At 41.8% G+C, this 27,934-nt stretch overlaps 1 protein-coding gene across 1 annotated transcript; it reads left to right on the forward strand.

The window, feature by feature from the left end:
- Nucleotides 1-7,089: 7,089 nt before the first annotated feature.
- LOC147618389 (uncharacterized) lies at nucleotides 7,090-8,770 on the forward strand. The gene has a single exon (XM_086774815.1). The coding sequence runs from the start codon at nucleotides 7,421-7,423 to the stop codon at nucleotides 8,558-8,560; it is 1,140 nt and encodes a 379-aa protein (XP_086630941.1). The 5' UTR covers nucleotides 7,090-7,420; the 3' UTR covers nucleotides 8,561-8,770.
- Nucleotides 8,771-27,934: the final 19,164 nt, after the last annotated feature.

The raw sequence follows: 27,934 nt of genomic DNA on the forward strand, positions 1-27,934 counted from the left end.
GCACAATCCTCTATTCCTATTGGTCCATTGCTAATTACTTTCATTAGTAAAAGGCCCAAAGTATGTCCAAATTCCCCCTAATGAAATCGAATAGGTTTTCATTGGCACTAGGCTCTATAAGGAAGTCTTCACAAGCTTCTTGTAGACATGCCACTGCACTACTCTACCATATATAATGTCCCTGCCCTTTGATATTGTCACTTACTGTTCTTACAATTCTTAGGAATGGTGCCCTAGGGATGAGAGGATGTGTAGACTCTTGTGCTTACCTTATCTCAACAAACAATTTCTTTTGTTTCTGAAGGAAAGTTCTTACCTTAGATATATTAGTTCTCCCCTTTACTGGTTCCTTCTCTAATGGTTACTTAGATGTTGTTGCCTCAGCTTCAGTTTGAGGTTCTGGCTCTGAATCTTGCTGTTTTGGAAGGGAGGGATCAGGATACACCATCCTCACAGTTTGCTTCATACGAGCCATACTTGCCACAAAGCGATAAATTAAGATGATGATCTCAGTCGCACCATCGCGACGGAAAGGTGCTTGTTGTCTGGAGCGATGAATCAAATCGATCCTAACTTGGAGATTTGGTATCATGCCGTCGACGGAATCGAGCAAGGAGAAGAAATTCTTGCACTGTCCACGAAGCAATGAAGCAAATCCAACCCTACTCAAAGACCTGGATTCGCGTTGTCGACGGAATCGAGCGAGGAGGAGAAGATGCCTTTCGTCCACGGAGCAATAGACAAAATCTTGTTAAAGACAATCCTCATAATCGCGTCATCAAAGGAATGGACCGACATGAGAACTATCCATGGAGTGAAAAGAAAAATTTTGAAAATAAAGAAAATAGTTCTCGTGCCATCAATGGAACGCGACAAAAAAAAAGAATATTTTCTTATGAATGATAGCTTCATATTTGCTGCCCATGCAAGAAGAGTCACTTTGATGGATAGAGACATGACACTTGTAAGTAGGGTGAGGTACAAGTTTGACAAATTTATTCGTCCCTTTCCAATGAGGGATAGGAAAGCCTTTAAGATCCTCGCAATTCCCCCAGCACTGAAAAGGAAATCAAAGGCTGATAATATAAAAGTTGAAGAAGTCACTTCCTCTCCCAAGAAGAAAAGAAAGTTGGTTAGGAAATCTAAGCCAAACGACAAGAGTTTTGAGGAGGAGGAGGAGGTGAAGGAAAAGGAGAATATCTCACATATGCATGATCGCTTAGAGACCCTAGTGCAGTTGGAGAAGGCCAATTCTCACAGGCTTGCAATGTTGGCACAATGGAGGAAGACTACCTCTATATTGCACCTGGGGACATTTACATGCTTATAGAGAAGGCCAATTCTCAGAGGCTTACAATGTTGGCACAATGGAGGAAGACTACCTCTGGGGACATTTACATGCTTATAGAGAGAAGGATAGGGAGATCAATGACACTGTTGTTCTCAAGTGTTTAAGGTATAAATACATTTTTCACATGTGTTTAATGTATGAATATTTTTTATTTTGTTTATTTTTCCTTTTGTTTATGAACTCTTTCAGGGCACTCATGAAGGAATTGCTTCCAAATCAAGTCAACAAAGTATTCATTTATGATCCCTTAGTGTCGCCAGCATTGATCGATATGAAGAAGAAGACTTCTGAGCTTGCATCCTTTTTCAAGCCAATGAAAAATAAGAACATTTTTTTTTGTTGTTTTGCCCTATGTAGAGAGGTTCGTCTCTAACTGATGATTCATATGTGTTTACTATATGACATATGTGTAGAATTATTTTAAGAATATTCGCTTTCTTAAATATTTCTTTTACTTTTTTCCATTGGACAAACACTAGAGTGCTTGTGTTATCAATATTATGAGACAGTGTATTTTTATGAATAGCCTGACTGGCATGCATGGGCAGATTAAATTGTAAGTAGTTCCCTTTAATAACTTGAATATTGATCTTCCTTCTAAGCTTAATTTTTCCTTATATTCAAATTTAATTTTTAATAGGGCATGTAAGAGAGCTATTGCAGCTATTGAAGACGAATATAAGTTTCTGAATCAGCCAATTGCTTTACAAAAAGATTCTACCTCATGTGGATGGCATGTTATTGCCAATGTGTGGAAATTTCTTTTGTCTAAATATACTGAGATTGATAGTAGTGTAGGTTATGTTAAAAACCCACTATTTTTGCTATAAATCTTTACTCAAATTTTCAACTTATTTTCTATAGTTCTAGGTTCTTAAATCTAAGAAATTTTCTTAATTTGACAGACTCTTGGATCTCACAGGTTTTGGATGTGGAGTGTTCGTGCAAAAGAAATTAATATTATTTTGAATAATTCAATTACTCCTAATGATCCAGACTCTCCACCCCCAAGGCAAGCCTCTCCATCTAAGAAGAAGAAGAAAATGCATGTACATTCACCACTGAAGCATTTTATGTTTAAGCAAGGAACTCTACATAAAGAAACCAAGGGTGCTCCTCAACAAGGCACTAGAAACCAAGGGTACTAAACCAGGAAGTACCTCAAAGAAAAGTGGTCCTCAAGTGGGTGCCAAGGAAGGGTGTTGGCAAGAAAGCTAAGAAGGAACTCAAGTTTGCTGGTAAGAATAACCAGAAGTAGTCGAAAAGGGCATGGAGACAAAGGAAATGGACATGGAGACAAAGGAGGCCACAAAAATAGAGGAGACAAAGGAAAGGGACATGGAGACAAAACCAGAGGAGATGAAGACAAAACTGGAGTCTTGAGACAAAATAGAAAGCTTCATTCTCTTCTCTATTTATCATTGTAAAAATATTTATAAATTTTCTTCTAATTTTATAATCTTTTTTGTAAAGATTGAGAAATTCTCTTCTCATTTTATCATGTTTTGTACTCAGAACACATTTGTACTTAAATTTTTCAAGGTAGGAACATGAGATTGTAATGGGCTGGTTATGGTTTTGAGATATTGTGCCAGAATTTCCTTCAAATGTCATCTCGTGACTCGAGTACATCTCTCAAAGGAAAATATTAGAACTCTAAAAGGGCTTCATAAAAAAAACTCCAAATATTCTAATTCTAAAAGAACTTCATAAAAAATTCCAAAGGCACAACAATCACAAGATAAAACTTTTCATTGATGAATTACATAAGTAAATTTATAAAATTGGTTTGAGTGGAGCCCAAGAGTTGAAGGAAAATATTATAATTCTAAACAGAATTCATAAAAAAAGCTCCAAAGATTTCTTATTGAGTCATGCTTATACCATTAGATTCCCAATCAACATCTACCAAGGTCTTCGACTCCATTCGCATTCGAATCTTTCTATTCTTCACATTGAAATATGCCCTACTTATATCCTCACTTCCCATGATATTGAGGTGCTCCCTAATATTTAGGAGGCTCGAATGTCTGCTTGCACTTACAATTTGCACCACACCATTGGACAACCTAACGTATATGTCAAAAGGAAAAACTTGTTCATCTGCTTGCAACGGGACCCAACTACTGTTTTTCTTCATCCAGCGTTCGTAATAAAAGTGAATGTATAAGGTAGCACGAGCTTTAAGATACCGAAATGTAACACCGAACTCTCCTATTTTACACTTAAATGTATCATCCTTATGCTGCCCCTCTACAATGTTCCACTACTCTCCAAGCAAGGCAACCATGTCATCACCTAGTACTTTCATGCACACAAACATGGTAAGTGTTTGTGAGAAAGTAAATTGATTGAACATCTTAGCAAAAAGACGAACTGGGCATACCCAGCTGAGACCCACAAGTCAAGATGGCTTTGCAAACTTCAAAGATCCTTGTATTTCACAAAGCATCTTTAATTTCATGTGACCATAACTGTCCAAGCATCAAGAGTTGGCCATTCAACAAAAGAGAGGAGAGGAGATGTGATGATCTCTAGCTTACCAAACCCACCGTCATGCATTGGCACCACATAGGAGTGCGGATAAAAGAAGATATTTTCCTTAAGAAGGTCTACACTGGTTTTACAAGAAAACAATGCCTCACCAATGTCTGCCATGGAGTGCTTAAAATGTTCCAGTAAGGCTTCGTAATGGTTTCTCCTCTGCCAAGTTGGAAGGAAAAACATCTCTAATCCAAAAATAATATCATTAAACATGAAAGATGTAGCTATCGTAATATCACACGTATCCTTCCTTCCCTATGATACCTACAATTGCATGGGAATCGAGTTTGTTGTTGAAGATGGGTGTCTCGTGCCATGTACACATGTTTTACAATGGCCATCAGGTCTCCATTGCTCGATTTTTTGAGTCCCTATATATGACCCTTCCAATGAAGCTCCATCACATCTCATCGTCGAACTCGGTGGGGGGACCAATAGCAGTAGGCTACAGAAGCGCATACAACTGATTAAACATATTAATCCTGACTGTATCATACCAACACACACACAGTTGATTAAACACATTAATCCTAAGTATATCATACCAGTGCACACAGCCGATTAAACACATAAATCCTAACTATATCATACCAGTGCACACAGCTCATTATACATATTAATCCTAAAAAATAATATAAATATAAGGCACATCCAAAAATAAAATATTCTCGTAAATAATGGTCATCTCCATAGAGGTTATGATAGAAACTCTTAGGATATGTTCCCATGAACATTAAATTGCAATGATTTTCATGAGTATAATATGGTATGAGTTATGTGAACAATAGGCATGATAACGGTTAATCATGAAGGAGAGCTAAAGATACTGAAGGACTTGAATTTATAAGATAAACATATTGAGGAAATGGTTTCTTTTTAGGACTACAAATTTGTAATGCTTTCATTAGTACTTAAAGTAAGGATTTGGGTCTCGTCCTTGTTTTTTTTTTCCTTTCACTTTGCCAATTGCCTACCGTGATCAAATAACGTTTCTCGAGGGTGCACTACTAAGAATCCCCATGTATCACATGCATTCAAGGGGTATTTTAAAAACCCCATTGCTTGTGAATTTTTCATGAATAAAATGACCCCTTTTATGGATTACGGGTTTTTTTTCAAAATTAAATTTAAAAACCCCTTTTGTAAATGTATTTCTATAAATTTACCTTAAAATTTTGAATTAAAAAACCCCTTCCGATGAACTCACGTGCTGCTATACTTACTTATTTTTAGGTGAACCCCCAAGTAACATTTTATTTCATTATTTATCTTACACAACTCAACCCACCATGAAAGTTCATCTTGTTTATAAGCATGTAAGATGTAAAAATGTCCTCTTCTTCTTGGCACTTCTATCTTTTCATCACATATAGAAGAAAGGATGGCATGATCTCAAAAATAAAAATGTGCAAGAGGACGAATTTCTTCCCATGAGATTGACTTCTTTATCAATAGTTAGCTCTATAAACACATGATTGGACAAATCTATTAAAACCATTGATCAACAAGGGGAAGGTTTTTGCATTTATTATTATTTTTGGATAAACATGATGATCAAGGTTGCTTTTGGATAGGCGTCATGCCATTTTTGTCATAAAATATAGCCTTCTAGTTTAATTTTGTGCAGTGGGATTGAAACTCTATGTCCCAAAAGGTGGGTAATAGGGGGCATCATTTATTTTTGCAACTAGAACACATTGTTTTATAGGAAGGTCTTTGGGGAATTTTATCTTCTTGAAGAAGGGTAAAATTTTTATTTGGCCTTCAATATATGGGCTAATGCAAATGTACCTTTGAATAATATTTTATAATTTCTCCAACAAACATTTCAAAGATTTAAATAAGAACTAATCATAAATTTCAAAATACAACCAACAATTTTCAAGTATATGTATGTACCTTTAAAAAATGACTAAAACCATTACACACACACACACACACACACACACACACACACATAGATACAATGTGTATAAAAAAAATATTTTTTAAATTAATCATTCAAGTGCTCTTTCTGAAGGTCTAGTGCATATAATCCCTTTCTTTTATTTTCTTTTTTAAGTTGGACGATTTTTATTACATGAGGGTCCTGCATACCCTTTTTACAAACACACACACCTACGGGTTCACGAGGTACAAGGTAGCACCATGCAATGTCCGTGGATCGAACACATTACTTCGGGTTACAAGCCATCCACTTTAACCAACTGACCTACCGATTGCTAGTGGAGATAATCCCTTTCAATGTGAAGGGACGTGCTTTTCACATGCCCTTCTTTAGCAAGGTTACATTTTTCACCCCCTTGAACCTTCTATGGCTCCAAAAGGCAGTAGCAACATTGCCTTGGTGGAGCCTGCCATGGACTTTTGGTCGGTGGGACTCGTCCCATTTATATAAAACGGTACATACTAATGTGGATTCTCTCTCGTGGGGAGGCCAGTGATGAATGGCTCATGACCGCTCATCTCTGGCGGAGCCTTAGCTGTACACACCACCACCATTCAACACGAGCTTTTTTGACCGGTAAAACCTTAGCGCGAACCTTTCAAAGAGTTCCAAAAATGGGGCCCCAGTTCCGACCGATGGTAGATGGGGGGAAAAAAAAGCTAAGGGTATAAGATATTATTAATTATTAATAAGGAAAAGGAATAACATCATTTATTATTAATTGTTAGTTATGGTAATTATTTTGGTGATTGACAAGCGGTGTTTTTCAGTAACATTTTGTGCGTCAAATCATGGTCAATCGAGCCTTTTGGCCAATGTGATAGGTGTGTGTTGACGTGTACTTGACGACGGGGCGCTATCTAATCACGATTTTATGGAAATGTAGCAGGGCGGGTACTACGTAGGTACTGCTGCTTATTATTTTGCCTAGTTGGTGCACCGTGCGATCATTGCGAGGGAGTAAGTCATACAGGAACTTAAGGAAGGTGTCCAGAAACGGCTCATAGATTCATTAATATTATATAGATTTTGACAAAATAATAAATGGGAGAGTTAATATATATATTGAAGAACTGTTAGATCGTATTTACCTTATGAAGCCAAAAAAACGTTAAGCCAAACCTTCTGCTAGTGCATGAACGAGGAAATGGATGATGGGAGCAGCGCTGGGCGTGCCTGGCCACCACCACCACCACATAAACTCATCAACGCACGGGTCTGTCTTTCTCTCTCTCTCTCTCTCTTTCACACACACACACACACACACACACACACACACACTGTTTCTCTCTCTCTCTCACCCACACACACACCTCTCCCCCACGTCTCCTAATTTGTAGGAGCTCAACCCCTGCCCTTCCCATATCGCTTCTTCCTTGCACATCCTGCTTGTATATAATATGCATAATCTATCCTCTGTCGCCTGCACCCTTGCTCCTATTAATTATATTTAATTCTCTCTCCCACCCTTCCATTGATCCTCCCCCTCTTCCAATTACCTCAGTTGCCGTAAGCTTCTCCTGCCCTTGGCCCTTTCACCATCGTCTCCATCCCTAATCTTCCGTCGATCTTCTCTTATGACCATATGCATGGCTGGCCTTGACCCAGTTGGCAGCCCACCATCTCCCGCCTACCATATCAACTCCTTTACTTCTTCCTTTACCCCCCAACACCACCAATTCCCTCCCCAGCAACACCATCGCCACTATCACGAGCAGGAGCATCAACATCCACGCCAACAGTTTCACCAGCATTTGCAGCTTCAACACCACAGCCATGATCGCCAGCAAGCTCTGGCTCAACATCATCTACATCAAAGCCTGCAAGAACAGCAGCACCAGCAAGAACAGCAACAGAAACAACTCCACCATAGCCAGCAGCTCGCCCTCAGCCATGAATCCCAAACCTCTGAAGATGACAACAGCAGAAGCAGCGGCCCCAAAAGCAAGAAGAAAGCCAGAAACGCCACCACCTCCAGCAGAGCGCCTGGCGGCAATTCTCACGGAGAGGCCCCCGAAGCGGCCAAGAGGCCCCGCGGCCGGCCGCCCGGCTCCAAAAACAAGCCCAAACCGCCGCTCATCATCACACAGGACAGCGACAACGCCATGCGGCCCCACATACTGGAAGTAGCCGGTGGCTGCGATATTAGCGAGTGCTTGGCAGCGTTTGCAAGGCGGAGGCAGCGTGGGCTGTGCTTACTAAGCGGCAGCGGAGCGGTCGCTAACGTGACCTTGAGGCAACCTTTAGCGCCGGGGGCGACGGTGACCTTCCATGGCCGGTTTGAGATTTTGTCGTTGTCGGGATCATACCTACCATCACCGGTTGACTCGTCGGTGACGTCCGGAGGGCTGACCATTTCGCTAGCGGGGGCGCAAGGGCAAGTAGTGGGAGGCAGCGTGGTGGGGGTACTGCAAGCGGCGGGTCCTGTGCTCATCATAGCGGCTTCGTTTCTGAGTGCCCCATATGACCGCCTGCCTATGAACGAGGACGAAGAAGAGATGCAGCCATTGCAGCTTACAGATGGTAATCATAATCATAATAATGATAATTCTACTACTAATCTCCCTGTTTCACCTTACCTTAATCATGGATCGGCTCCATCAGAGCCTTGTAACAGCATGGCCCTCTTCAATGCTTCTATCACTTCCTTGAATTCCCAGCTCCCCCAAGAGGTCCTCGCATGGGCTGCTGCAGCAAGCAACCGGCCTCCCTACTAGACTGCTGTTTCCCCCACCATTTGCAATAAATCTGTTATGGAAGCTTTGTTGCTTGCTTCATTAATGTATCTAATGGGCATTTGGCCCCATGGGCGACAAAGGGCTTTGAAGCTTTTCAAGTTCTGTCTAGTTTTTTTGCTTTATGCGAGTCAAAGCTCTTTCTGATACAGCTAGAGGAAGGCAGTAGGGTTTATCTCCTATTTCTGATCAGATTCACTTAATAACGGCTTTTGGTTCAATAATATATAATTAACGGAGAGAGTTACGTGCATATCCATGCATGAGCGATCGGATGCTCTCCCTCCAAGCAGGAGAAAGGCACCGCCAGAGGAGATAGAAAGGGTCCATTTTTTAATGGCTCATTTGTTCATGCTGTGAAGCAAGTTCGAGAAAACGACTGATTTTTTTTTTTCATAATTTGTCTTCGGACAAAGATGACTTCGTGCAAGCAATCTTTGTTAATTCCTTTAAATGCTGCACTATAAGGAATAATGAAGATTATGTCTATGTCTGATCCATATATAAACGCAGTTTTGAGCCAACAATCTTTGCTCTTTTCTTTATTGCTTTTCTGAATACTAAGTGAGATGGTCTCACCACAAGAGTTGGCAAAAAAGAGAGTTAGCTGCCTTGGATGTTTCCTTAGGTGCAACCCTTGACTTGGTTTGGAGCCTTATGAATAGCATTTAGCGAGACTATATGAATAAGTCCTCTTTATATGCTTAACAATATAAGGCTCACCAAAGTGGCTGATGGAGATTGTCACTCTGTTGGGACGATCCTTGAAGGTATGTTCGAATTCATACTTGTAACGTGTGTTTCTATATGGAATACCATTGAAATTTGGCATTGGATTTGAGAAAGGGGTTGGGGCACTATGGTTCTATGAGCACACTCAACAACACGATGTGGGTCCTTATTACGATTGGAAACATTGCATCGGTGGCTTGCATGCTATATTATTGAGGTCTTTTTCTCTTTATTTCATTATGGCTTCGAACAAAGAGATATAGTCTCTATGGTTGGAGGTCGCTCTAGATATTCATATGAATCATATTGCTCATATGACTCATGGCTCTCTTATTAAGGACTCTCGAAGTCCGTTGGAAATGTCAGAGTGTTGAGAAGCATTTGGTATGGGTAGTAGGGCTAGTGGTTGCTTTGGCATCAAGAGCATAGTTGTGGTGTTGGGTTTCCTTGGTACAAATAATAACCTATGTCATAGTTCCAGTGGTGTTGGCAATGAGCACAAAATTGTTGTTGTCTAGACCTTAGTATCGAACACTTCGTACTTGTATGATTTCAGTGGCAAATTGTGCACCAAACTATATCTGTTCTCACGGTGTGGGTGTCTACTTGAGGTTATGTGGCTAGGGGACTGGCCCTATCCACTATTGGCCTATACGGTTTAGCATATTCTCTGCCAACTCTTCCATGCTCATATTCTTAACTAGGACTCTAGTTAGTGTTGGGTGGGCACCCTTGGTTGTTGAGGCTTTCAATGATGCATCCCCTATCTCTTGGTTCGGGTGGACGACCTCTAGATCCTTATCTTGTGAGGTCCATTGCCTCGCAGCGGTAGCACTTACCAAAGATGTACTGTCTAGACTTATAGAGATGGTCATGAAGCTCCTTGCTCTTGAGACCAATAATAAATCAATCGATGAGCATAAATAAGTCTTCATCTAGTCTCTCTCTCAAGGTCTGCATCTCATGTTGAGATACTTGGTTCTACCAATGTAGTCCCACGTTGTTTCACTCTCTTGCTTAAGGTTATATATCTACGCAATGGGGCTCTATCTAGCTCCCCTAGGCAAGAATCCCACAATGAATGTGTATCTCAAGATCTCTTGTTTTGGCGTTATATATCTACGTGTGATTTGGCTGGGGCTCCATGTGGCCCCTAGGTAAGAATCCCATAATGAATGTGTCTCAAAACCTCGCTGGTCTTTTCATCTAGGTTTAGAGACCTAACTAAACCACTGGCTTGGTAAGCCTTCAAGGAAAAGTCCAAACGAAGGGGTCTTGGTCAAATCATCAATCTGTTCCATGCCCTCACAAATTTGATTAAAATTTTATAGGTATTGAATAGGATCTCTAGTTCCATCAAATTCGATCATCATCCTTGAGATATAGATTAGCTTGGTTTTACCCAACTCTGAGCCTCTAGGTGATATGTTGGTTGAATCCCCCTTCCCATTTCAAATGTCATCCTCAGCATGTCTTTTGCGTATTCACGTGTTGGCGGCAGTTAAACGAAAGGAGGTCGTTATGAGAAACCCTCTGTTTCAAGGTACGGGATCTCTTACCCTATGGGGCTAGGCTACATGGTTTCTAATAGCACTTGTCCTCCAAAATCCTAACCTTGTGTCTGCATGCTCGTTGGCGACTGAGGACACCTTCTATGAATGCTCACGTGGATCCCTTTATGATGAGATAGTCTCAAATATTGGCTCTTTACCCTTCCGTATATTCATCCAAATGAAGAAGAGCTAGAATTGGGTTCTATGGTAAAGGTGCTTTTATAATGTGCTCTTGTGGAGAGCAGGACTCCTTCTTGCACTATGGGTACTTGCCCTTATGTGTACATTAGGGCCAAAAACGTTTAAAAAAGGGTCACATTTGTACACCGGATTTGGATTAAGCTTTGGACCAATAGAAATGTGACATTCAACCATAAATATGACATTAGGTGTCATATCCACTTTTTACTAACTTCACTAGTTTCGGCTATTTTAGTGGGTTATCACCACTTTAATGTGATATGGCGCGGCTATTTCAACGTCACTTTAGTGGGTTCCAACTTCAAGGGTCTATCCCCACGTGCCAAATGTCAATACTTAAAAAAATAACAATTTGAAACTTAGGTTCCCCCCAAAATGAGTAAATGCATTTGAAATTCCCTAATCTATCATGATTGCACGGGTACTATGGTATGGTGATGAAGAGCGAGATTTTCCATGGCCTCTCAAGCACCAAGAGGCTTGAAAATTTTGCATTGGGAGCTAATTACTAATCCAGGCTCTTTCTAGTCGTCTTTTTACATCATCCTCTCCCCTATTCATCATCTAATAATGTTAAGACAACAGTCTAACCCAAGGTGCACTCCTAATGCCATTTCATCATGCATCCTTCATAATGTTAAAGATGATCACGATGTGTGGAAAGGTATAAATTTCAAACTAAACAATTGGGTGACTATGCAAACATCATGCAAAGGTCCTTATAGGATAAAAAGGCAAAGAAGAGGCTTAGTACAATACCATTGGAAGGGACGTATCTTGGAATTCAAGATAGCAAAAGATGGATGGAAGGCAAAGGTGCAACATGTGTACAGGAGAAGAGACGTGCACATGCATCCTTCTACTCCAGAATCTACATTGCAATCTCATTGTAAGATATTTTTTGTAATTTTGTTTATGTTCTTTATGATTCTATGGTTTATTCACATGTGGTGTATATGTGATAGATGTTTATATGTCAACAAGCATTGAGTGGCAACCTGTGAAGCCAGCAACCTGTGAAGTCATGCATGTTGATCTTGGGAAAGTATTATTTTTCAATCAACCATCTACTTTTTTCATTAATAAATAGATATTTTATACAACGCTAAGTATATTGTCCCTACAACACCAGAAGCTTATGGAAGACTGGAGAGTTTAGCGATACCAAGCCTAAATTCATTAGATTGGGACTTTCTAAACAAAGGTACTCTATAAGCATTTGAATTCAAGATTGTCTTGGATAGTCAAAAGTCTATGAAAGCAGGAAGGATTTCTAAGAGGATTAGGCTATCATGGTTAATACCTCTCCATGTATTTGTGGCATGTTTTTTAGAAGCAAACATGAAGAGGACAAAAGAAATGTGGCTATCTACACATATATCTGAGTTTGACTTGGATAATGCAATTGGAGCAAAATGGAAAGTCAGTGAAGTCATCCATAGGGGTGATCCTATAAAATGTAATGCTTGCATTGATTCTGTGGTGGCATACAACGTCTCTTGACAAACCTTGTACATTAGCTTAGAGTACAGACGATGGAAAAAGAGTAGAGGGACTTGGATGCCATTGGATTCAGAGGAAAAATTTGTGCAATATGACCTAACGATCAACTTGAGTGATGATGACAATAGAGTCATCGCTATAAATGCAAAATGGACATTGAGAGACGTGCGTACATCCTTGGAACTTCTATTAGATGCCATACCATCAGACTACAAATTTAAGGTAAATGGTATTACGGTGGGAAGAAGATCCCAAAATACTTTTAGCTGTACGAAATGTTTGTTCTCTGTAATCTTGAAGTTATCTTAATACAATATAATTTTGCACCCATCTATCTTATCTTGTCGATTCATTTTGTAAAATAGTTATTCAACATTATTAAGGCAAGATGACCAACATTATTAAGGCAAGATGACCAATGTTAAATGAGAAACTAAACTCAATATTAATTTCATATTTATACTTATTACAATGGTATCTATACAAATTGGTTGGTTACAATGTATGAGAACAAAAAAAATATCTACTTTGGTTGGTCAGTGTCCATAGAAGATTTAGCCTCTTTGCCTTCCTTGGTCGGCTTGGCTCCGATTTCTTGGATGTTTTCTTTAACTTGGCCTCTTTTTGCTTAGACTGTTTCTATTTTCAAGAAGCCTTTCCCTTGTCCATGTCTGTCATTTTCTTCTTTGAAGATGATTCGAATTTCAATGGAGACACTATGGGAAGTCCTTTCTCTTCTTTGTCATCATAGGTATGGGATTGATGGTGGTGGTGAATCTGGATCTACGGGAAGATCCACACAATTGTCAAGCATTAATCTAATTGCCTTTGCACTCACCCACCAAATGTATATGTCTATATGACATGAAGTTGTGAATTGCAAAAAATTATGACAAAAATCTTAGTATATATTAGTAGGATATGAAAGTTTAAGGAAAATATATAAATTTTTCACAACTCTTTTTGATGTGTCTGTCGAAAATACTCATAGCTACTCTTTTTGATATGTCTAGTGGAAATTTGTATTGCATGTATCTCCATGTGTTTGCGACCAGTCTCCATCCACGTGACCTTCCATCAATTTGTAATGGAACCTATAGCAATGATAGTACTTGTTTAGACTTTTAACTAAAGCTTTATTGCAAACTTAAAGTTATCATTGATATTATTATAACTTACAAAGTGATGTGGAGTTTTATTGTCGAGGAGAAGAAGATGGAGTGTTTCTAGTGTGCTTACTATGCGTTTTGATGCCCTACAAAGTAACAAAACACATAAATTATTCAATCTAATACAAATTAAATCTTAAACACAATCTCTATTAAAATTAAAAACTTACAATTTGGCTTCTCCATGCATACCAAGCATGGAATTCGAGAAACATGTCTTTCTTTCCCTGATATTAATTATAATTACACTCTAATGGCTCCTACAAAATAGAGAAAAGCAAAAAAAAATTTTGATAGAGATGTATAAAAAGACATAAAACAAAGTAAAACATATTTAAAATAAAATACTTACTTTTTATTATAAGGCACAATTACGTATCGCACCTTTTCAAAGTCACATCTCCTCAACCATTCTTCCAGCTTACTAAAATTGGTTCTTGTTTCTCTTACATAAAGAGAGACTATATGGCATGTGGTGTGTAAATAATTCATTTCACCAATGCAATGTGGCCATCGTACTTATGATCCATGCCATCCATTCATGCTCCAGAACCCATGGTGGTAGGAAACTCAAATATTACATCCCCATCATAGAATCTAGAAAGTCGTTCACCTAAAACACTCGTGGTATACGTCTCACCAGCTTTGTCTTAGTGTTCTCCTTTCTCCTGTTCAACAAGAACTCTATAGTGCTTTTCGATTTCAAGGGTGAAAGTACTTCTTGGTTGGGTAATTGGGTGTATAGAGGCACTGCATCTAATACAGATGTATTTTGTAGAGCAGACTATCGTCAGAATTGATAGAACTTTAAATATTCACATAATTATAGGTACCAATTGATGTATTAGATTTTGAGCATACACATATCTCATATGTAAGAGATATCAGGTCATTAAGGAGGTAGAGGTCCTTCTATATCTTGTAGTGGAACAAGGGCAAAATGAAAGGGTATAACAAGAAGAATAACAGATAATAGGCACATAACATATGTTCAAATATACCACATGGAAAGAAGGCGTGATATGTATAATTTGTTACAATTGGTTTCCTCATATTGTGTCGTCCTTCCATTTAGTATATTTTGACATTAAAAAGACAAACATATAGGTATATTTCCATAATGTACCTAATGTACTATATGGAAAGACAACAAGAGAAGAATGATCTGACAACCCCTAGTCCATTCCATCGTGCCATCTTTCTATACCTTATATGTAATACAAAAGAATTTTTGAAGGTGGCAACTCTATACCAAAAAGAGCAAGTAGCGGCAACGGGTAAATGTGTTAAAACATGTGAACATTTTTCAGTGTAATGAAAAGACGACGCGAGTAGGACGACTCGATAACATACAGTCTCTTCTATTGCACGGCCTTTCTACACCTTTTATTTCATTCATTACAATTTTATACGGTGGAGACTCTGTAATAACATCCATGTGTATACATAGGTTATGAAAGTATATAGGTAACGTGTATACATGTTCTATGGTCCTTTGGAAAGTATATAGGTTATGGGTATACATAGGTTATGACACCAAGTAAGGCAAGGAAATCATACCTTTTGGCTTGATTGAAGGAAAATGCATAGACGGGATTCTAATGTCTCAGGTTTATTGAAATCGCGCCATAGTTCTACTGGTGTAGGTGAAGATCAATCAAAGAGAGCTAGTGTGGTCTTGGTGGTAGTTTTAAAGAGTAATGAGGCGCTGGTGTAGGTGAAGAGAAATAAAAGCTAAACCAAGAGGAGAGCTTTGTGAAGATGAAAAAGTGCAAAGAGCCGGTGCCGATGCACCTCGTCTTTCTATGTACGAGTAAAAAAATTTTGAAAAAATCCCCACCTATTTATAGGATATGTCCATTAAGCCACATGGCAGTACGGATTACGGGAATCACATGATGACACGTGTCATCCATGTGGACATGTGTACACACGTGCAAGAGTACATGCACACATGTTGCCACACGTGCAACTGCACGTTGACACATAGATTCCCAAATGCGGGTTTTTTCACACGTGCGAGTCTCACATGTGAGCGTATGTGGCACTACCACGTGGTGTCTGTATCATTGCAACATGGCCTCACGGCCCTATATATACTTGGATAATTTTTTTTTAAAATTTCTTGTTGCCTAACCCTCCGAGTTACCTCAGCTGCCCCCAGCCCCCTAAGCTACCCGAATTTCCCCTTGTCCCTTGTCCCTTGCCTAGCTACCCCACCATAGAAAAACAAAGCGACTAACAGCGATCTTTTTGCTTTAGATTTCACATTTTGCTATGTGTTTCCAACCTTCCCTACCCTGCCTCCTAAGACACCCCCCTAGACAGCAATTGGCACTTGGTTGTCCCACATACCCTCTCCGCTACCCCCAGGAATAGTTGTGTGTCCCCTAGGCTACCCCATTATTGGTAGAAAAATGGTGCAAGTAGAGCGATCCGGGTCGATTGGATTTCAGCATTCGCGCTATCTTTCCAACCTCACCCTAAGCTACTCAAGGCTCAGCTCTTGGTGTGTGTCCCCTAAGCTGCACCCTTCCAGGGTGATTTACAGGTGCTGTTCGTTGGATCCAAAGTTTACTACATAGAAATGGGATCAAGTGATGAGGGTGTTCATGTGACAAAGGAAACACCAACAGAGAAACTTTTTGACTTCCTGTAGCTTGCAGGTGCACAAGATTTGTTTGAGTCCTACACGGAATGCTTCAATGTAAGGTTTGACAACATGAATTCAACGATTGATCACTTCAAGGAGTATTATGAAGAAGAAATGCAAGCTTCCTTTGTATTGACATATGATAGTGCTATACATATTGAAGATATGAGGTTTGATCATCTTAGCATGTTGGCACAAACATCTTCAAAAAAGACCGGGTTGTAGAAAAAGTATGATATACTTCCTAAGGATGTGAAAGTCACTATGGAGTAGTGCAGGATACATAGTAGGAAATGCATGCTTTTTCAGCATCATGTGGCTTTCCTTTTCTATCTGCATGCAAAATCAAGAATTGAGAATGCTGAAAAGAGCAGTCTTAACAATTTCAGTGTCTAGCCTGTAACATTTCTAGGGGACATTGAAAATCAAGAAGAAATGCATGATGTAGAAATGGTCATGGATATAGAACAAGAAGAAATAATGAGCAGGGATTTTGATGCTACATATTTTAAAGCAAGTTTAATTGTTCCAGGGGAAAAGGATGTTTTTGTAGAGGTTTCAGAGAAGAAAATCATTCTCCTATGCATACCATCCTTCCCACTAAAGGACAATAAGAGTTTTGTACTCCTTACTGATATCCAGAAGCTCTTGAATTTAAGGGAGGACTATTGTCTTGGTTTAATAGAAAATGGATGTCAAGTTGCTTCATATTTTCTAGATCCAAATGCCACTGATGAATTTTCAGTGCTTGATACAGAAGCAGGAGGTGGCAATTTCATCGGTGCACCTAAGGCTATAGAAATGTGCATAAGAAAGATTGAAGAACAGAAAAACACTCTTCCCATAGAAGAAGAGTTTTTTGCTATTCAAGAAAGCATGGGAATCTCTAATATAGGAAGGGAGCAACCAAAGATTCCATGCTCAGAAGGAGAAATCCCTCCACAAGGTTCAATTGACTTGTGGGAGGATAGGCAACTTGTTGACAATGAGAACAAAAAGGTATTTATAAGAATAAATTCATAACATTTTTTTAATACTTTTTATTTTTGTAAAGTAAATTTTTTCTTTGTTTACGGCTTGAGATAGCAGATGAAGACAGATTCCTCAGTCGAGGTGGAAGTAAACAAAATTTTGTTAGCAGACGTGTTGATCATTTACCATTAAAAATATTCAGATGATCCATGCATTCCATTAATGGCCTTAAAGGTTTTGTCAGCATACTTAGGATATGGAAGGATATAGCACAACACAGAAAAGATAATGCTGATAGAGAAGCAGGAAGCTATACGTATTTTTGAATATGTGACAAGGTTGTGGGCATCGACGAGGGTAGTGTATTTTTTATGTTATGCAGCATATGCAAAGGCAATTCTTGATTTGAATACCCGTGCTCTTGGAGGCTATCAACACCAAAAGCTATTAAGGCATTAGGACTTGTTTGGGGTCTTCTTGGGCCCTTTAATTTGCCCCAAGCCTAATGACAGTCATTAAGGAGTGGTGCAATGGGAGAAGGCCATGTGGAGAAAAATGTTGGGTTTCCCTGCCCCTAATATGTAGGGGTCAAACTTGAATCATACCATTTTTTTAAAAAGAAATTGGGCTGAAAAATGCAAAATCTTTCAATAAAATCAAATTTCCCACCTTTTTTTAATAAAGACAGCTCAAACTGGCATAAATGACCCCACCTCAAAAAGTGGGCTAGGGCCAAAAACGGCCCCCCCATCATTATCCCTCATTTAAAGCTACTTTTCCCTCTCCCCACTCCCTCTTCCTCTCTCTAAAACTAGCAATTCGGTTTTGAGTCTCTCTCTAACTAAAAGAGTCTTTTTTTGGCCTCCTCCCTCCCCATTCTGCCTTCCCCTTCCCTCCTAAAGTTAGATCTACCTTTCTGTGCCTTCTTGGCTATGGAAAGCTTGGAAAACAGTCCACTTTTTCCCCCCATCAAGTCCATCCTCTCTTGCTTGCACACATTCTTCACTCTCCTCTTGCTAGCTTATACACATTCTTGACTCCTCTTGCCAGCTTATATGCTCTGCTAGCATTAGGTTGCAGAGATCTTCTTGGCTATGGAAAGGTTGAAAAACAGTCCACTTTTTTCTCCATCAAGTCCATCCTCTCTTGCTTGCACACATTCTTCACTCTCCTCTTGCTAGCTTATACACATTCTTGACTCCTCTTGCCAGCTTATATGCTCTACTAGCATTAGGTTGCAGAGATCTTCTCACACACGTACAACTTCATAGCATTTAGCTTAATCGGTTAGCCAAGCACAATGAGTCGCCGACCTCGTTCAAGGGTGGAGTCCTTTAGCAGCAGCAACGAACAAGACGACACTGGCTTGTGGGTTACAAGCACCTTTGCAAAAGGAATGTGGGTGACGATGCGTCCAAGCACAAGGGGAGCCCACAAAGTCTCTCGCAGATACATAGGGTTAAAGTCACACCATTGGAAGGGTCGCATAGTGGATCTCAAGCAGGGGGCTGATGGAAGCAAGCAGGTGATGATCCAACACGTCTACAAGGCATCGCAACTCCGTGTTGACAATGCCAATCACAAACGCTTTCCTGCAAATTGTAAGTTTTATTTGTGCTTCTTATTTTATGGGCTGCACTGAGACATGCTAATATCATTTCATGTTACGGAAGCTGATTTTTTCAAGTGTGTTCTTGTAATGTTTTGTGCAGACATCTTTCCGTCGACATTTATGGAATGGGAGCCTTTAGAGGCCCTTTCTGGAACCTTTGAGGCACACCACTTTGAAATCGGCAAGCTACTATATACTGGTTGTTCGGCATCAGAGCTTTCAGAGCGCTCAGTTTTCTTCTTTCATGCAGAGTATATTGTACCCACGTCAAGAGATGGTTCTGGGACTCTACTACGGAGGCTCCCTACACCAAGTCTCACGGACCATGATTGGCCAAAGCCCTTGGCCAAATCCCGACAATACTTTGGTTGCACTAACCAGACGTCGGATTGAGATTGATGTGTGCAATGCAATGAAGTGCACCTATGGGTCACATCGTGCGACTCTCACGTTCTTCATGCCTTTACATTTGTTTGTGTTTTTGTTCAAGGAGGCTGATGTTCACCGGACTCCTACAATGTGGATTGCAAAGGGAGGCACAGTAATGAGTGCCTTTCTGCCACCTTCGTGGGATTTGAAGGTTATTCAACATCAGGGTGACAAGATAAAGTGCATGGTGGTGTCGGAGAAGATGGTCGTTCGGTACCAGCTTGGAAAGCAACAACTCTCTATTATCTTTCCTTACAGACGTTGGAAGCTGACTGGAGGCGAATGGCAAGCACTCGATTCGGACATCAACGATGCAGAACATCTTGATGTACATGTTAGCACGCAAGCTGATGTGTGGGATATCGTAGTAAATGCTGATTGGAATATGGCGAACCTAAGGGAGTACTTGGGCCTTAGGTTTGCACTGAAAGGTGACTTTTCATTTGTGATTGATAACACACCTCTACGTAAGAGGAAAGAGGCATCTTACTTTTGTAAAAGCATTCCCTTCCCTAGATGTATCCATATCAAGCAAGCTATGTAACAGATTTTGAGAGATTAATTCAAAACAATTTTGGCTACTCGCAATTTGCGTTCAATTTTGTGCACTTTTAAGTTATGTCGCGTGTTTTTATTTTTTTGGAGGTTTTAAGTGAATTTTTAAACATAAAAAAAGTTTTAAAGACCTCTTTATAAGTCACTTTTGGCCACTTTGAGTTCATCTCCTCACTCTCGGCATCTTTGCGGTCCCCTCGCCTTCTTCGCTACTCAAGCAAGGCCACCCCCGCCCAAGCTCTCCTATCTCAATTGCACAAGCTTGACCTCGGTCACTTGATCGAGAAGCTTGCACCCATCTTTCAGACATCTATTGACATGGAAGGCACCGCCGAACTCCATAATGACATGTTTGGGGCGTTCACTAGCTACATGGACACATACATGGCTGAATATTGTGTCAACTTTGAAGACGAGGAGGGGACTTGGGTGCCTGTGGATCTTATCAAGCATACCTACAAAGCGGACAAAAATTTCAGGTTCAGGCTTGCAAGATTCCTCAAAGGCCTTAGTAGCACATATCTAAGGGAGGAGGAAGAAGATAACTTGGTAGGTCTTGGAATGGGCAATATCGGCACAAGTTTTTTGAGGTGGGACATGACTCTTGCCCTCCTGATCTTGGAGGGAACAGAGAAAAGCAAGGGAAAGAGGAAGGCCACTCCTCCAAAGAAAGCCACACCTTATCTCTTGATCAAGGACGCTGACCCAAAGGAGGAGATTGTCACCCCAGTGCAAGAAGCATCTCTTGCACTTGTGACTCTGGCGGAAGAGCCGCAAGCTGAGACTATGAAACGGGACATCGAAGGGGACGATGTCATGGATGAAGTTCCAGAGCTCGAAGTGCGAACTCTACACCCCATCATAGTAGAAGGTGTAGAGTTCTTATTTTTGGATGACATCGCCCATGTCCTTGGGCTGCACCAACCAGGATGAAACTCTCTCAGTCATTGCTATGTACGCGGGCATGCGAGACACACAACAGCCGTCCAAAGATGATGACATCCGCATTGACTTCAGTTTCGCAGATGTCACAAAGGTGCTTGCGCTCCCGGAAAATCATGCCTCAATAGAGTCCCTTGTGGGGCAGAGACTCTTGTACAAATATCCCAGTGCAAGGATTTCTACGAGAGTGTGCCAGAAACTAGCTTTGCCCCTCACAAGCCGCTTGCCATTTCGGATTCCGTCAGCCTCGAGCATCAATATTAGTGATGCAGACCTTGCGGATCATGATGATGCCACTGAGGTAGTACACCCAATTTCTTCCCTTCTTAATTTGTAATTTTTTGAAGTCAACTCATTCTTCTATCTACTTTGTAGACCGCAAGAGAAATGGACTGGTTCGCAAGCCGAAAGGGTTGAGCACGAAAGGAGGTGGAGGGGAAAGATGCTGCGCTATGGCACTACATCCCGAGCTTCAATGCCGAGATGCTTCGCGTGATTCAATGACTTTTCAAATGATGCGCAAGCTGAATTTTTGAAGTGCAGAGCCCTAAGCGCCATCCTGTCTGAAGCCCCTATAGCCCAAAATGCCCATAAATGTATTCTTGTAAATAGGGAAGCAGCTATCTATAGCTTTGGTGATAAAAGTGCAGGGTCTTTCCTAGGATTTTGTGGCCTTAGCCTTGGACAAGGCATCACTGATGCCAAAGAGATAGCCGAACGCATTGGTGACAAACCATCAGTAAAGACTCTCACCCACGAGGCTTTCACCAAGCTCATCAAGCGAGTTGGCTAGATCCAATGTACTCATTTGCCTTTTGTGAAAATCAAACAATTAATGAAATCAAGATGTTTTTCGAGCTGATTTTAAGTTTTATCTTCTTGATGTGTTTATATGTTGTTGTCGTGTCCTGTCATTCTGTTTCAATCAATTTTTGTGAGCGCTCGTCTGCCACCACCCGTCCGACTTTGGCTCGACTCGACGGGCCGATTTCTCCTGCGTATGGCCCCAAAAGGGTAGAACAGATGTGCGGGGTGCGTCGAGGCCGACCGGGGGGGGCCGGTGGTCGCGCCGTGGAACCTGTGTGCCACGGAGCGACTTTTGCCTGTTTGACCTGGTCAAACAGGCAAAAGTCGCTCCGTGGCACACAGGTTCCACGGCGCGACCCAGGTCAAACAGGCAAAAGTCGCTCCGTGGCACACAGGTTCCACGGCGCGACCATCGCCCCCCCCCCCCCCCCCCCCCGGTCGGCCCCGGCGCACCCCGCACATCTGATCTACCCTGGTCAAACAGGCAAAAGTCGCTCCGTGGCACACAGGTTCCACGGCGCGACCACCGGCCCCCCCCCCCGGTCGGCCCCAGCGCACCTCGCACATCTGATCTACCCTTTTGGGGCCATACGCAGGAGAAATCGGCCCGTCGAGTCGACGGACGGGTCACATGAGGTCGAATGTACGTAGCGACAACAATTACATGCAAAAGACTACAATTACCTTGACAAGACGACAATCACTTACAATAGAAAATAACTTTTTTGAAAATAGACATGGTTTTTCATTAATCAAAATTGAGATTACAAAACACGGATTTGTTGCATTACAAAGGCTTCCCCTATCTAGTGAAAGAGAGCGTCCTCTCCACGGATACGCCTAGCTAGATGAAGATCAGATGGCTTCAAAGTGACACGTTTTGCATGCACCATGCACAAAACCGCGTCTTGGAAAAGTGAAACCAAAATATCCTCGGCACCTTGTTGCAGAGCGCCTAGTGCTGCCGCTTGCACACGATTGACATCCCGGCGCTGGTCGTGGATAATCTCTTTGACGAGATGCCCAAAAGGTGCCTTCGGAATAATTGGTGTGCAGGTCTTCTGATATTTGCGAATTTCTCTAAGGGCAACTGTCCCTGGTCTCCACCTTTGCTTCTTCTGCGTTGTTGGGAGCGGTGGTGCTTGCGCGTGGCGAGTCCAAGCTGGCGTGTCATTTTTGAACTTTTGTCGCTGCTCTTGGAAGTTATCGGAAGGGGGTTCTGTTCGTTTAGGAATGGTTTTCCCCTTCTTAGCCTTTGCAGGTGTTGGAGTTTTCTTTGCCTTTGCAGATGGAGTCTTCTGAGCTGCTCTCTGCTCTGCCTCCTTCCTTACTCGCTCCTCTTCATCTTTCCTTTCTTTTTCCTCACGAAGCCTCCGTGTGTTTGTTGCCCTGGCTTCTCGTTCAAGCTTTTGTCTCTTATTTTCTACTTCCTCAGCTGAGAGTTTTCTCTTTCCTTTACCAAGTGCACGAGCCAAGACTCTGTCTAGCATTGCATTGAGAATCCTATTACTCGGCAGGTGCTCCCTTTCTACTGTGTCTTCATTTCTCCTCTTTGTATATTCTGCTCTAAGACTTTGTATAACCGCTTCCAAAATTGTGTCATCTTCCTATCCGGCCATTCGCAGGTCAGCAACAAATCCGCGAGCTTTTCTGTTAAGCCAATCCTCCTCCGCAGCAAAGAATGCTAATCTTCTCTCGTTGCTTGCGGCGGTGTGAGCTTCTTCTACAGCCTTCTTATCTGCCTCCACCTTCCTAACTACCTCGTCTTCTTCCGCCTTCTTGGCAGCCTCATCCTCCTGTGCTTTCTTTGCTGCCTCGTCCTCCTCCTGTGTTCTGACGGTCTCTTCAGCTTCTTTTCTTGCTCTCTCAGCTGTCTCCATGTCCTCTGCTTCTTTCTATAATCTCTCCGCTTCTTGGCGTTCTTGGGCTTCTTGGGCCTCTCGCTCAAGCCTCACATGCTCAGCTTCCAGATCCATTTGGGCTTGTGGGTAAATGTTTGGGATTTCAGTTCTATGTGCCACCCAAGGTCTTTGAAAATGTCATCCTGCGTATTGGAGGGAGGATCATTTGGGGGCTCCATGTGCGTGAGATATTAGTGCACGAGCGAGAGAGAGAGAGAGAGAGAGCGCGCGCAAGAGAGAGTCAAGGGGAGAGGAAGAGAGAGAGCTCACAAGTCAAGACTTTTAAAAATGACTATAAAACTCATTGATATTTATAGGGGGCCAAAATTACAAAAAAGTCAATTTACAATGAACGCGCCAAAAAGTGGCGAACAAGAATTATTGGGTGGGTAACCACACGCGGCCATTTCTTAGTCGACCACTATGCCATTGCCTTGCTCTTTCACGTGCCATTGACGCATTGCACCCTTCTCTTTTGCCTTGCACCTACCACCTTCATGATTTTGCGCCTCAATCAAGGACAAATTTTCGGCTCGCTTTTGGGCCTTTCTCCCAGTAAGTGCACGGTAAAACCAATTGAACATTTCCTGAAACGCATTGCTGCGAACCTTGCCACCGCCATGACCCGTGTTCTTAAAATAGGCCGCCTTGGCTTGGTAATGTGATCGTTCCTTGCCTTGGTTGCTCCAGAGTGCAAGAGACCCATATTCATCTAGAAAGAAGGAACTGTGCGCATAGAGAATATGCATGTAGTGTGTTATATGAGTTTCCCCCCAAGCATCGATCATTTCTTCTGTGAATCTGTCAATCGAAGTCTTGAATGTAGCTATCTCTGCTTCATCAAGATACGGGCGCTCAAGAAGCCTCATCATCTCATCACAAGCTTCCCACACATGTGCACGCTTCAATCCTAGTGTCGCCTCATTGCCTCGATAGATTGTTACATCACGAATCTGCTTCCATAATTCAAAATGTGTATGGCTTTGAGCCTCACCATAGTTTGAGAGCAGGTGTCTTGCTTTTGCACCACCCATACATATCTTATTAGGGTTATCTTGGGTACTTGATGGGTTTTTGCGATCCTTAGAGAGGGTGACAGCACCTGCGTGAAGCCCCACGGATGATAAAACAACTTCAAGCTCTTGGATGCCCTGTTCTCGCCGTGACTCTGGCTCCATGTTCCAAGCATAATTGATGTGGAGCATCAACAATTTGTCCAGAATTCTAAGTCTTGCGTGCAAGGTACACACATGTACTCGCGACAGTGGAATTGAAAGAATAGGGTTCCAAGTAGCATCCTCCTCTGCGCGAGATGGTGCCTTGCTTTGATTGCAGCTCATAATTCCATTGAGCCAGACGTGCATACCCTTCCCTTTTTGTAATTGATTTGAGCCCTTTGCACCTGCCTGCTTACGACCTTTCACCTTGGTTTCTTGTTTGGCCTTCCCCACTGCGACACTTGGCATCCTTGGATGACAACAAAAGATGCATGGAAACAAAGTGTTAGCACCGCTTTTAGTTCCCAACATGCATTTGAGGGTCTTGAGATCACCACCAAGGTGCCACTCTATTTCAAAGTGACCAGTGCCAGGCACATGCAAGACTTCACCATTTGATTGCCTGTGTATCACTCCTTGAATACCTGTACGGGTGAAGTACCACCTCAGACTGTCATGGTCCTCGTGCGGAAGGGTCCATGCCGCGTGCCTGTGTATCACTCCTTGAATACCTGTACGGGTGAAGTACCACCTCAGACTGTCATGGTCCTCGTGCGGAAGGGTCCATGCCGCGTGCCACCATATGTTCTTCTCAGACTGCACTCCAAAGTAATCTTGCTTGCGTCGCTTTGTGTGCAAGTTATTCTCCGCATCACCTGTTTCATCTTCGCCGTCTAAGCTCTTTCGCTTCAATGCCCTGCTCATGAGTGTCAGACTTGTACGTTCCACCCTTTGGCGCATTACAACCTGACATTCATCCAATTTGAGGACAAATATAGCCTTTCCATCCGTCTCCTCTAATGTCATATCATAAAACTGAATCATAGCTCGTTGAAGCGCCTCCACCTCGACGTAAACATTGTTAAACTTGTTGTAAGCAAAATCTTTTGAATTTGACATTGGCATGCTACCATCCACCCATCTGTAGGCCGCCTAGCAAGTCGGCAATATTGTTGTTTGCTGACTTCCTTGCCATAACTATACTGTATGGTGTTGGAAGTATAGATCGTGTCATTCCTTTGCCTCGTAGACGTGCTGTGATGCAGGTATACAAAGCCCTGTATCCCTTATCACTGATACCTGCTGTGTCGCACACAGTGAGCATGTCAACGGGACTGACAATCTGCTCAAATTCCTTGAGAAAATACTTTTGAATCCTGTCACGCAACGCACCATTTACTGGATTGGTTATCATATTGATTACTTTCTGCTCTGGAATAATGTGCTCAAGGATAGACTCCTCAGTATTGGAACAACCTAATATTGCTTTAGCACATTCCCTGGACATCACATAGTTCAGAGTCAATGACATAACTATATGAAAAAGGAATGTAATGCTAGTTTTGAAGCTATGGTTACCTTGTTTGACGCACACATCGCTTGTGAGCCCCCCCATCTTTGGAAAGAAGACTCAGAGGCTTGCGCTTTCGCTGCCTTGCATTATATCCCACGGGGCGGTGAGTGAAATGATCGACACGTCGGCGAAGGTTCCGAGTTGAGTTTCGAAGACGGAGATAGTTCTCTATAGCTCGATCCCTGCTTTCCACACCTTCATCAAGCTTCATCTTTTGCTCTGCATCCTCCTTCTCTAGATCCTTGACTCGAGCCAGCATATGTTTCTTTGTGGCCATGAAAGTTGACGCACATTCTTCCTTTTTTGCCTTGCATAATTTTAGAAGCTTCCTGAGGTGATTTTGACTTGAGAGTTCCTGCAAGTACAAAGAATAGAGCCTCTAACAGTACCCTAAGAAACCATTATAACCATCACCCAAGAAGCGTACGACCTGTGTGATATTACGAAAAGGGGGAGGTGCACCAGTCTGTGGATCAAGGGGATAAATGCTTCCATCAGTCCAAAGATCAATGGCTTTTGCACCTTGAAGTCGTAGCACCTCAGCAGGAATACATCCCTTCGTTCGATTACTTTGCATTGTGGCATACTCCTCATCTAAGTCCACGTGCAAGCGAAACTTTGATTGCTTGTTGGTGATGTCCCGTAGAGCCATTGTACCTAGCAAATGGAGATGGAGATGTAGATGGATACAGAGATGGAAATGTGGATGGTGATGGAGATGATGGAGATGGAGGATGGAGGTGGAGGATGGAAATGTGGATGGTGATGGAGGAGATGAAGATGGAGATGGTGATGGAGATGGAGGTGGAGGAGATGCAGATGGATACAGAGATGGAAATGGAGGCCTTGAGGAGATAGATATGGAGAGCTTGCTAGTGATGGAGATGGAGAGCTTCAGCTTGCAAGGATGTGTAGATCTGTACCTTCACAGGAGGGGATGGTGAGCTCTTCCATGAGAGCTGGTGGAGAGGATGATAGATATGGAGAGCTTGCTAGTGATGGAGATGGAGAGCTTCAGCTTGCAAGGATGTGTAGATCTGTACCTTCACAAGAGGGGATGGTGAGCTCTTCCATGAGAGCTGGGTGGAGAGTATGATAGAGTAGGAGGTCCAGATCTGCAGGCCATGGCTCCTAGAGAGAGAAAAAGAAGCCCTTACCCAAGTAAAACACCCTAAATGCATTTTAGAGAGAGAGTGTAGAGAGAGAGTGGGATCTGCAGCACCTCCAAAAAGGGAGGGAACAAAGTGACGAAAATTTTCAAACATTCTTTGTGAAAGGTACTTCACTACAAGACAAAAAGGCAGTTAGGTCCATATTCCTTCCCAAGGACAGAAGATCTAATGATTAGATCACCTTTTGGCCTATTTTCTTTTTTGTAGAAAAGGAAAAATTCATTTTCAGGCCTAGGCCACTAGCTTGGTCAAAGCTTGATTAGCATTTTAAGCATTTCACTAAGTGTCCAAATAAAAGGGCCCAAGAAGACCCCAAACAAGTCCTAATGTATAGAGGAAAGCTACCCAAAGAAGACGAGGCTAAACAATTATCCGAAGAAGATGAGGGCAAACAACTGCCCAAAGAAAACCCCAAAAAGGAGGGGAGTCTCTTTGAGGAAGACAAACAATTGAAGGAAAAAAGAAGGCTTTTTAAAAAAAAAAGTATTTTCCTACTTGTATTGCGAACAAATTTTGTTACAATTTGGACCACCTTGACTTTTTCTCCTTCTCAATCACCATCCTACATAAAGATACGCTTTATT

The sequence above is a fragment of the Cibotium barometz genome, chromosome 35 (assembly GCF_041138505.1).
Source record: "Cibotium barometz isolate CiBa-2024 chromosome 35, ASM4113850v1, whole genome shotgun sequence".
Taxonomy (NCBI): domain Eukaryota; kingdom Viridiplantae; phylum Streptophyta; class Polypodiopsida; order Cyatheales; family Cibotiaceae; genus Cibotium; species Cibotium barometz.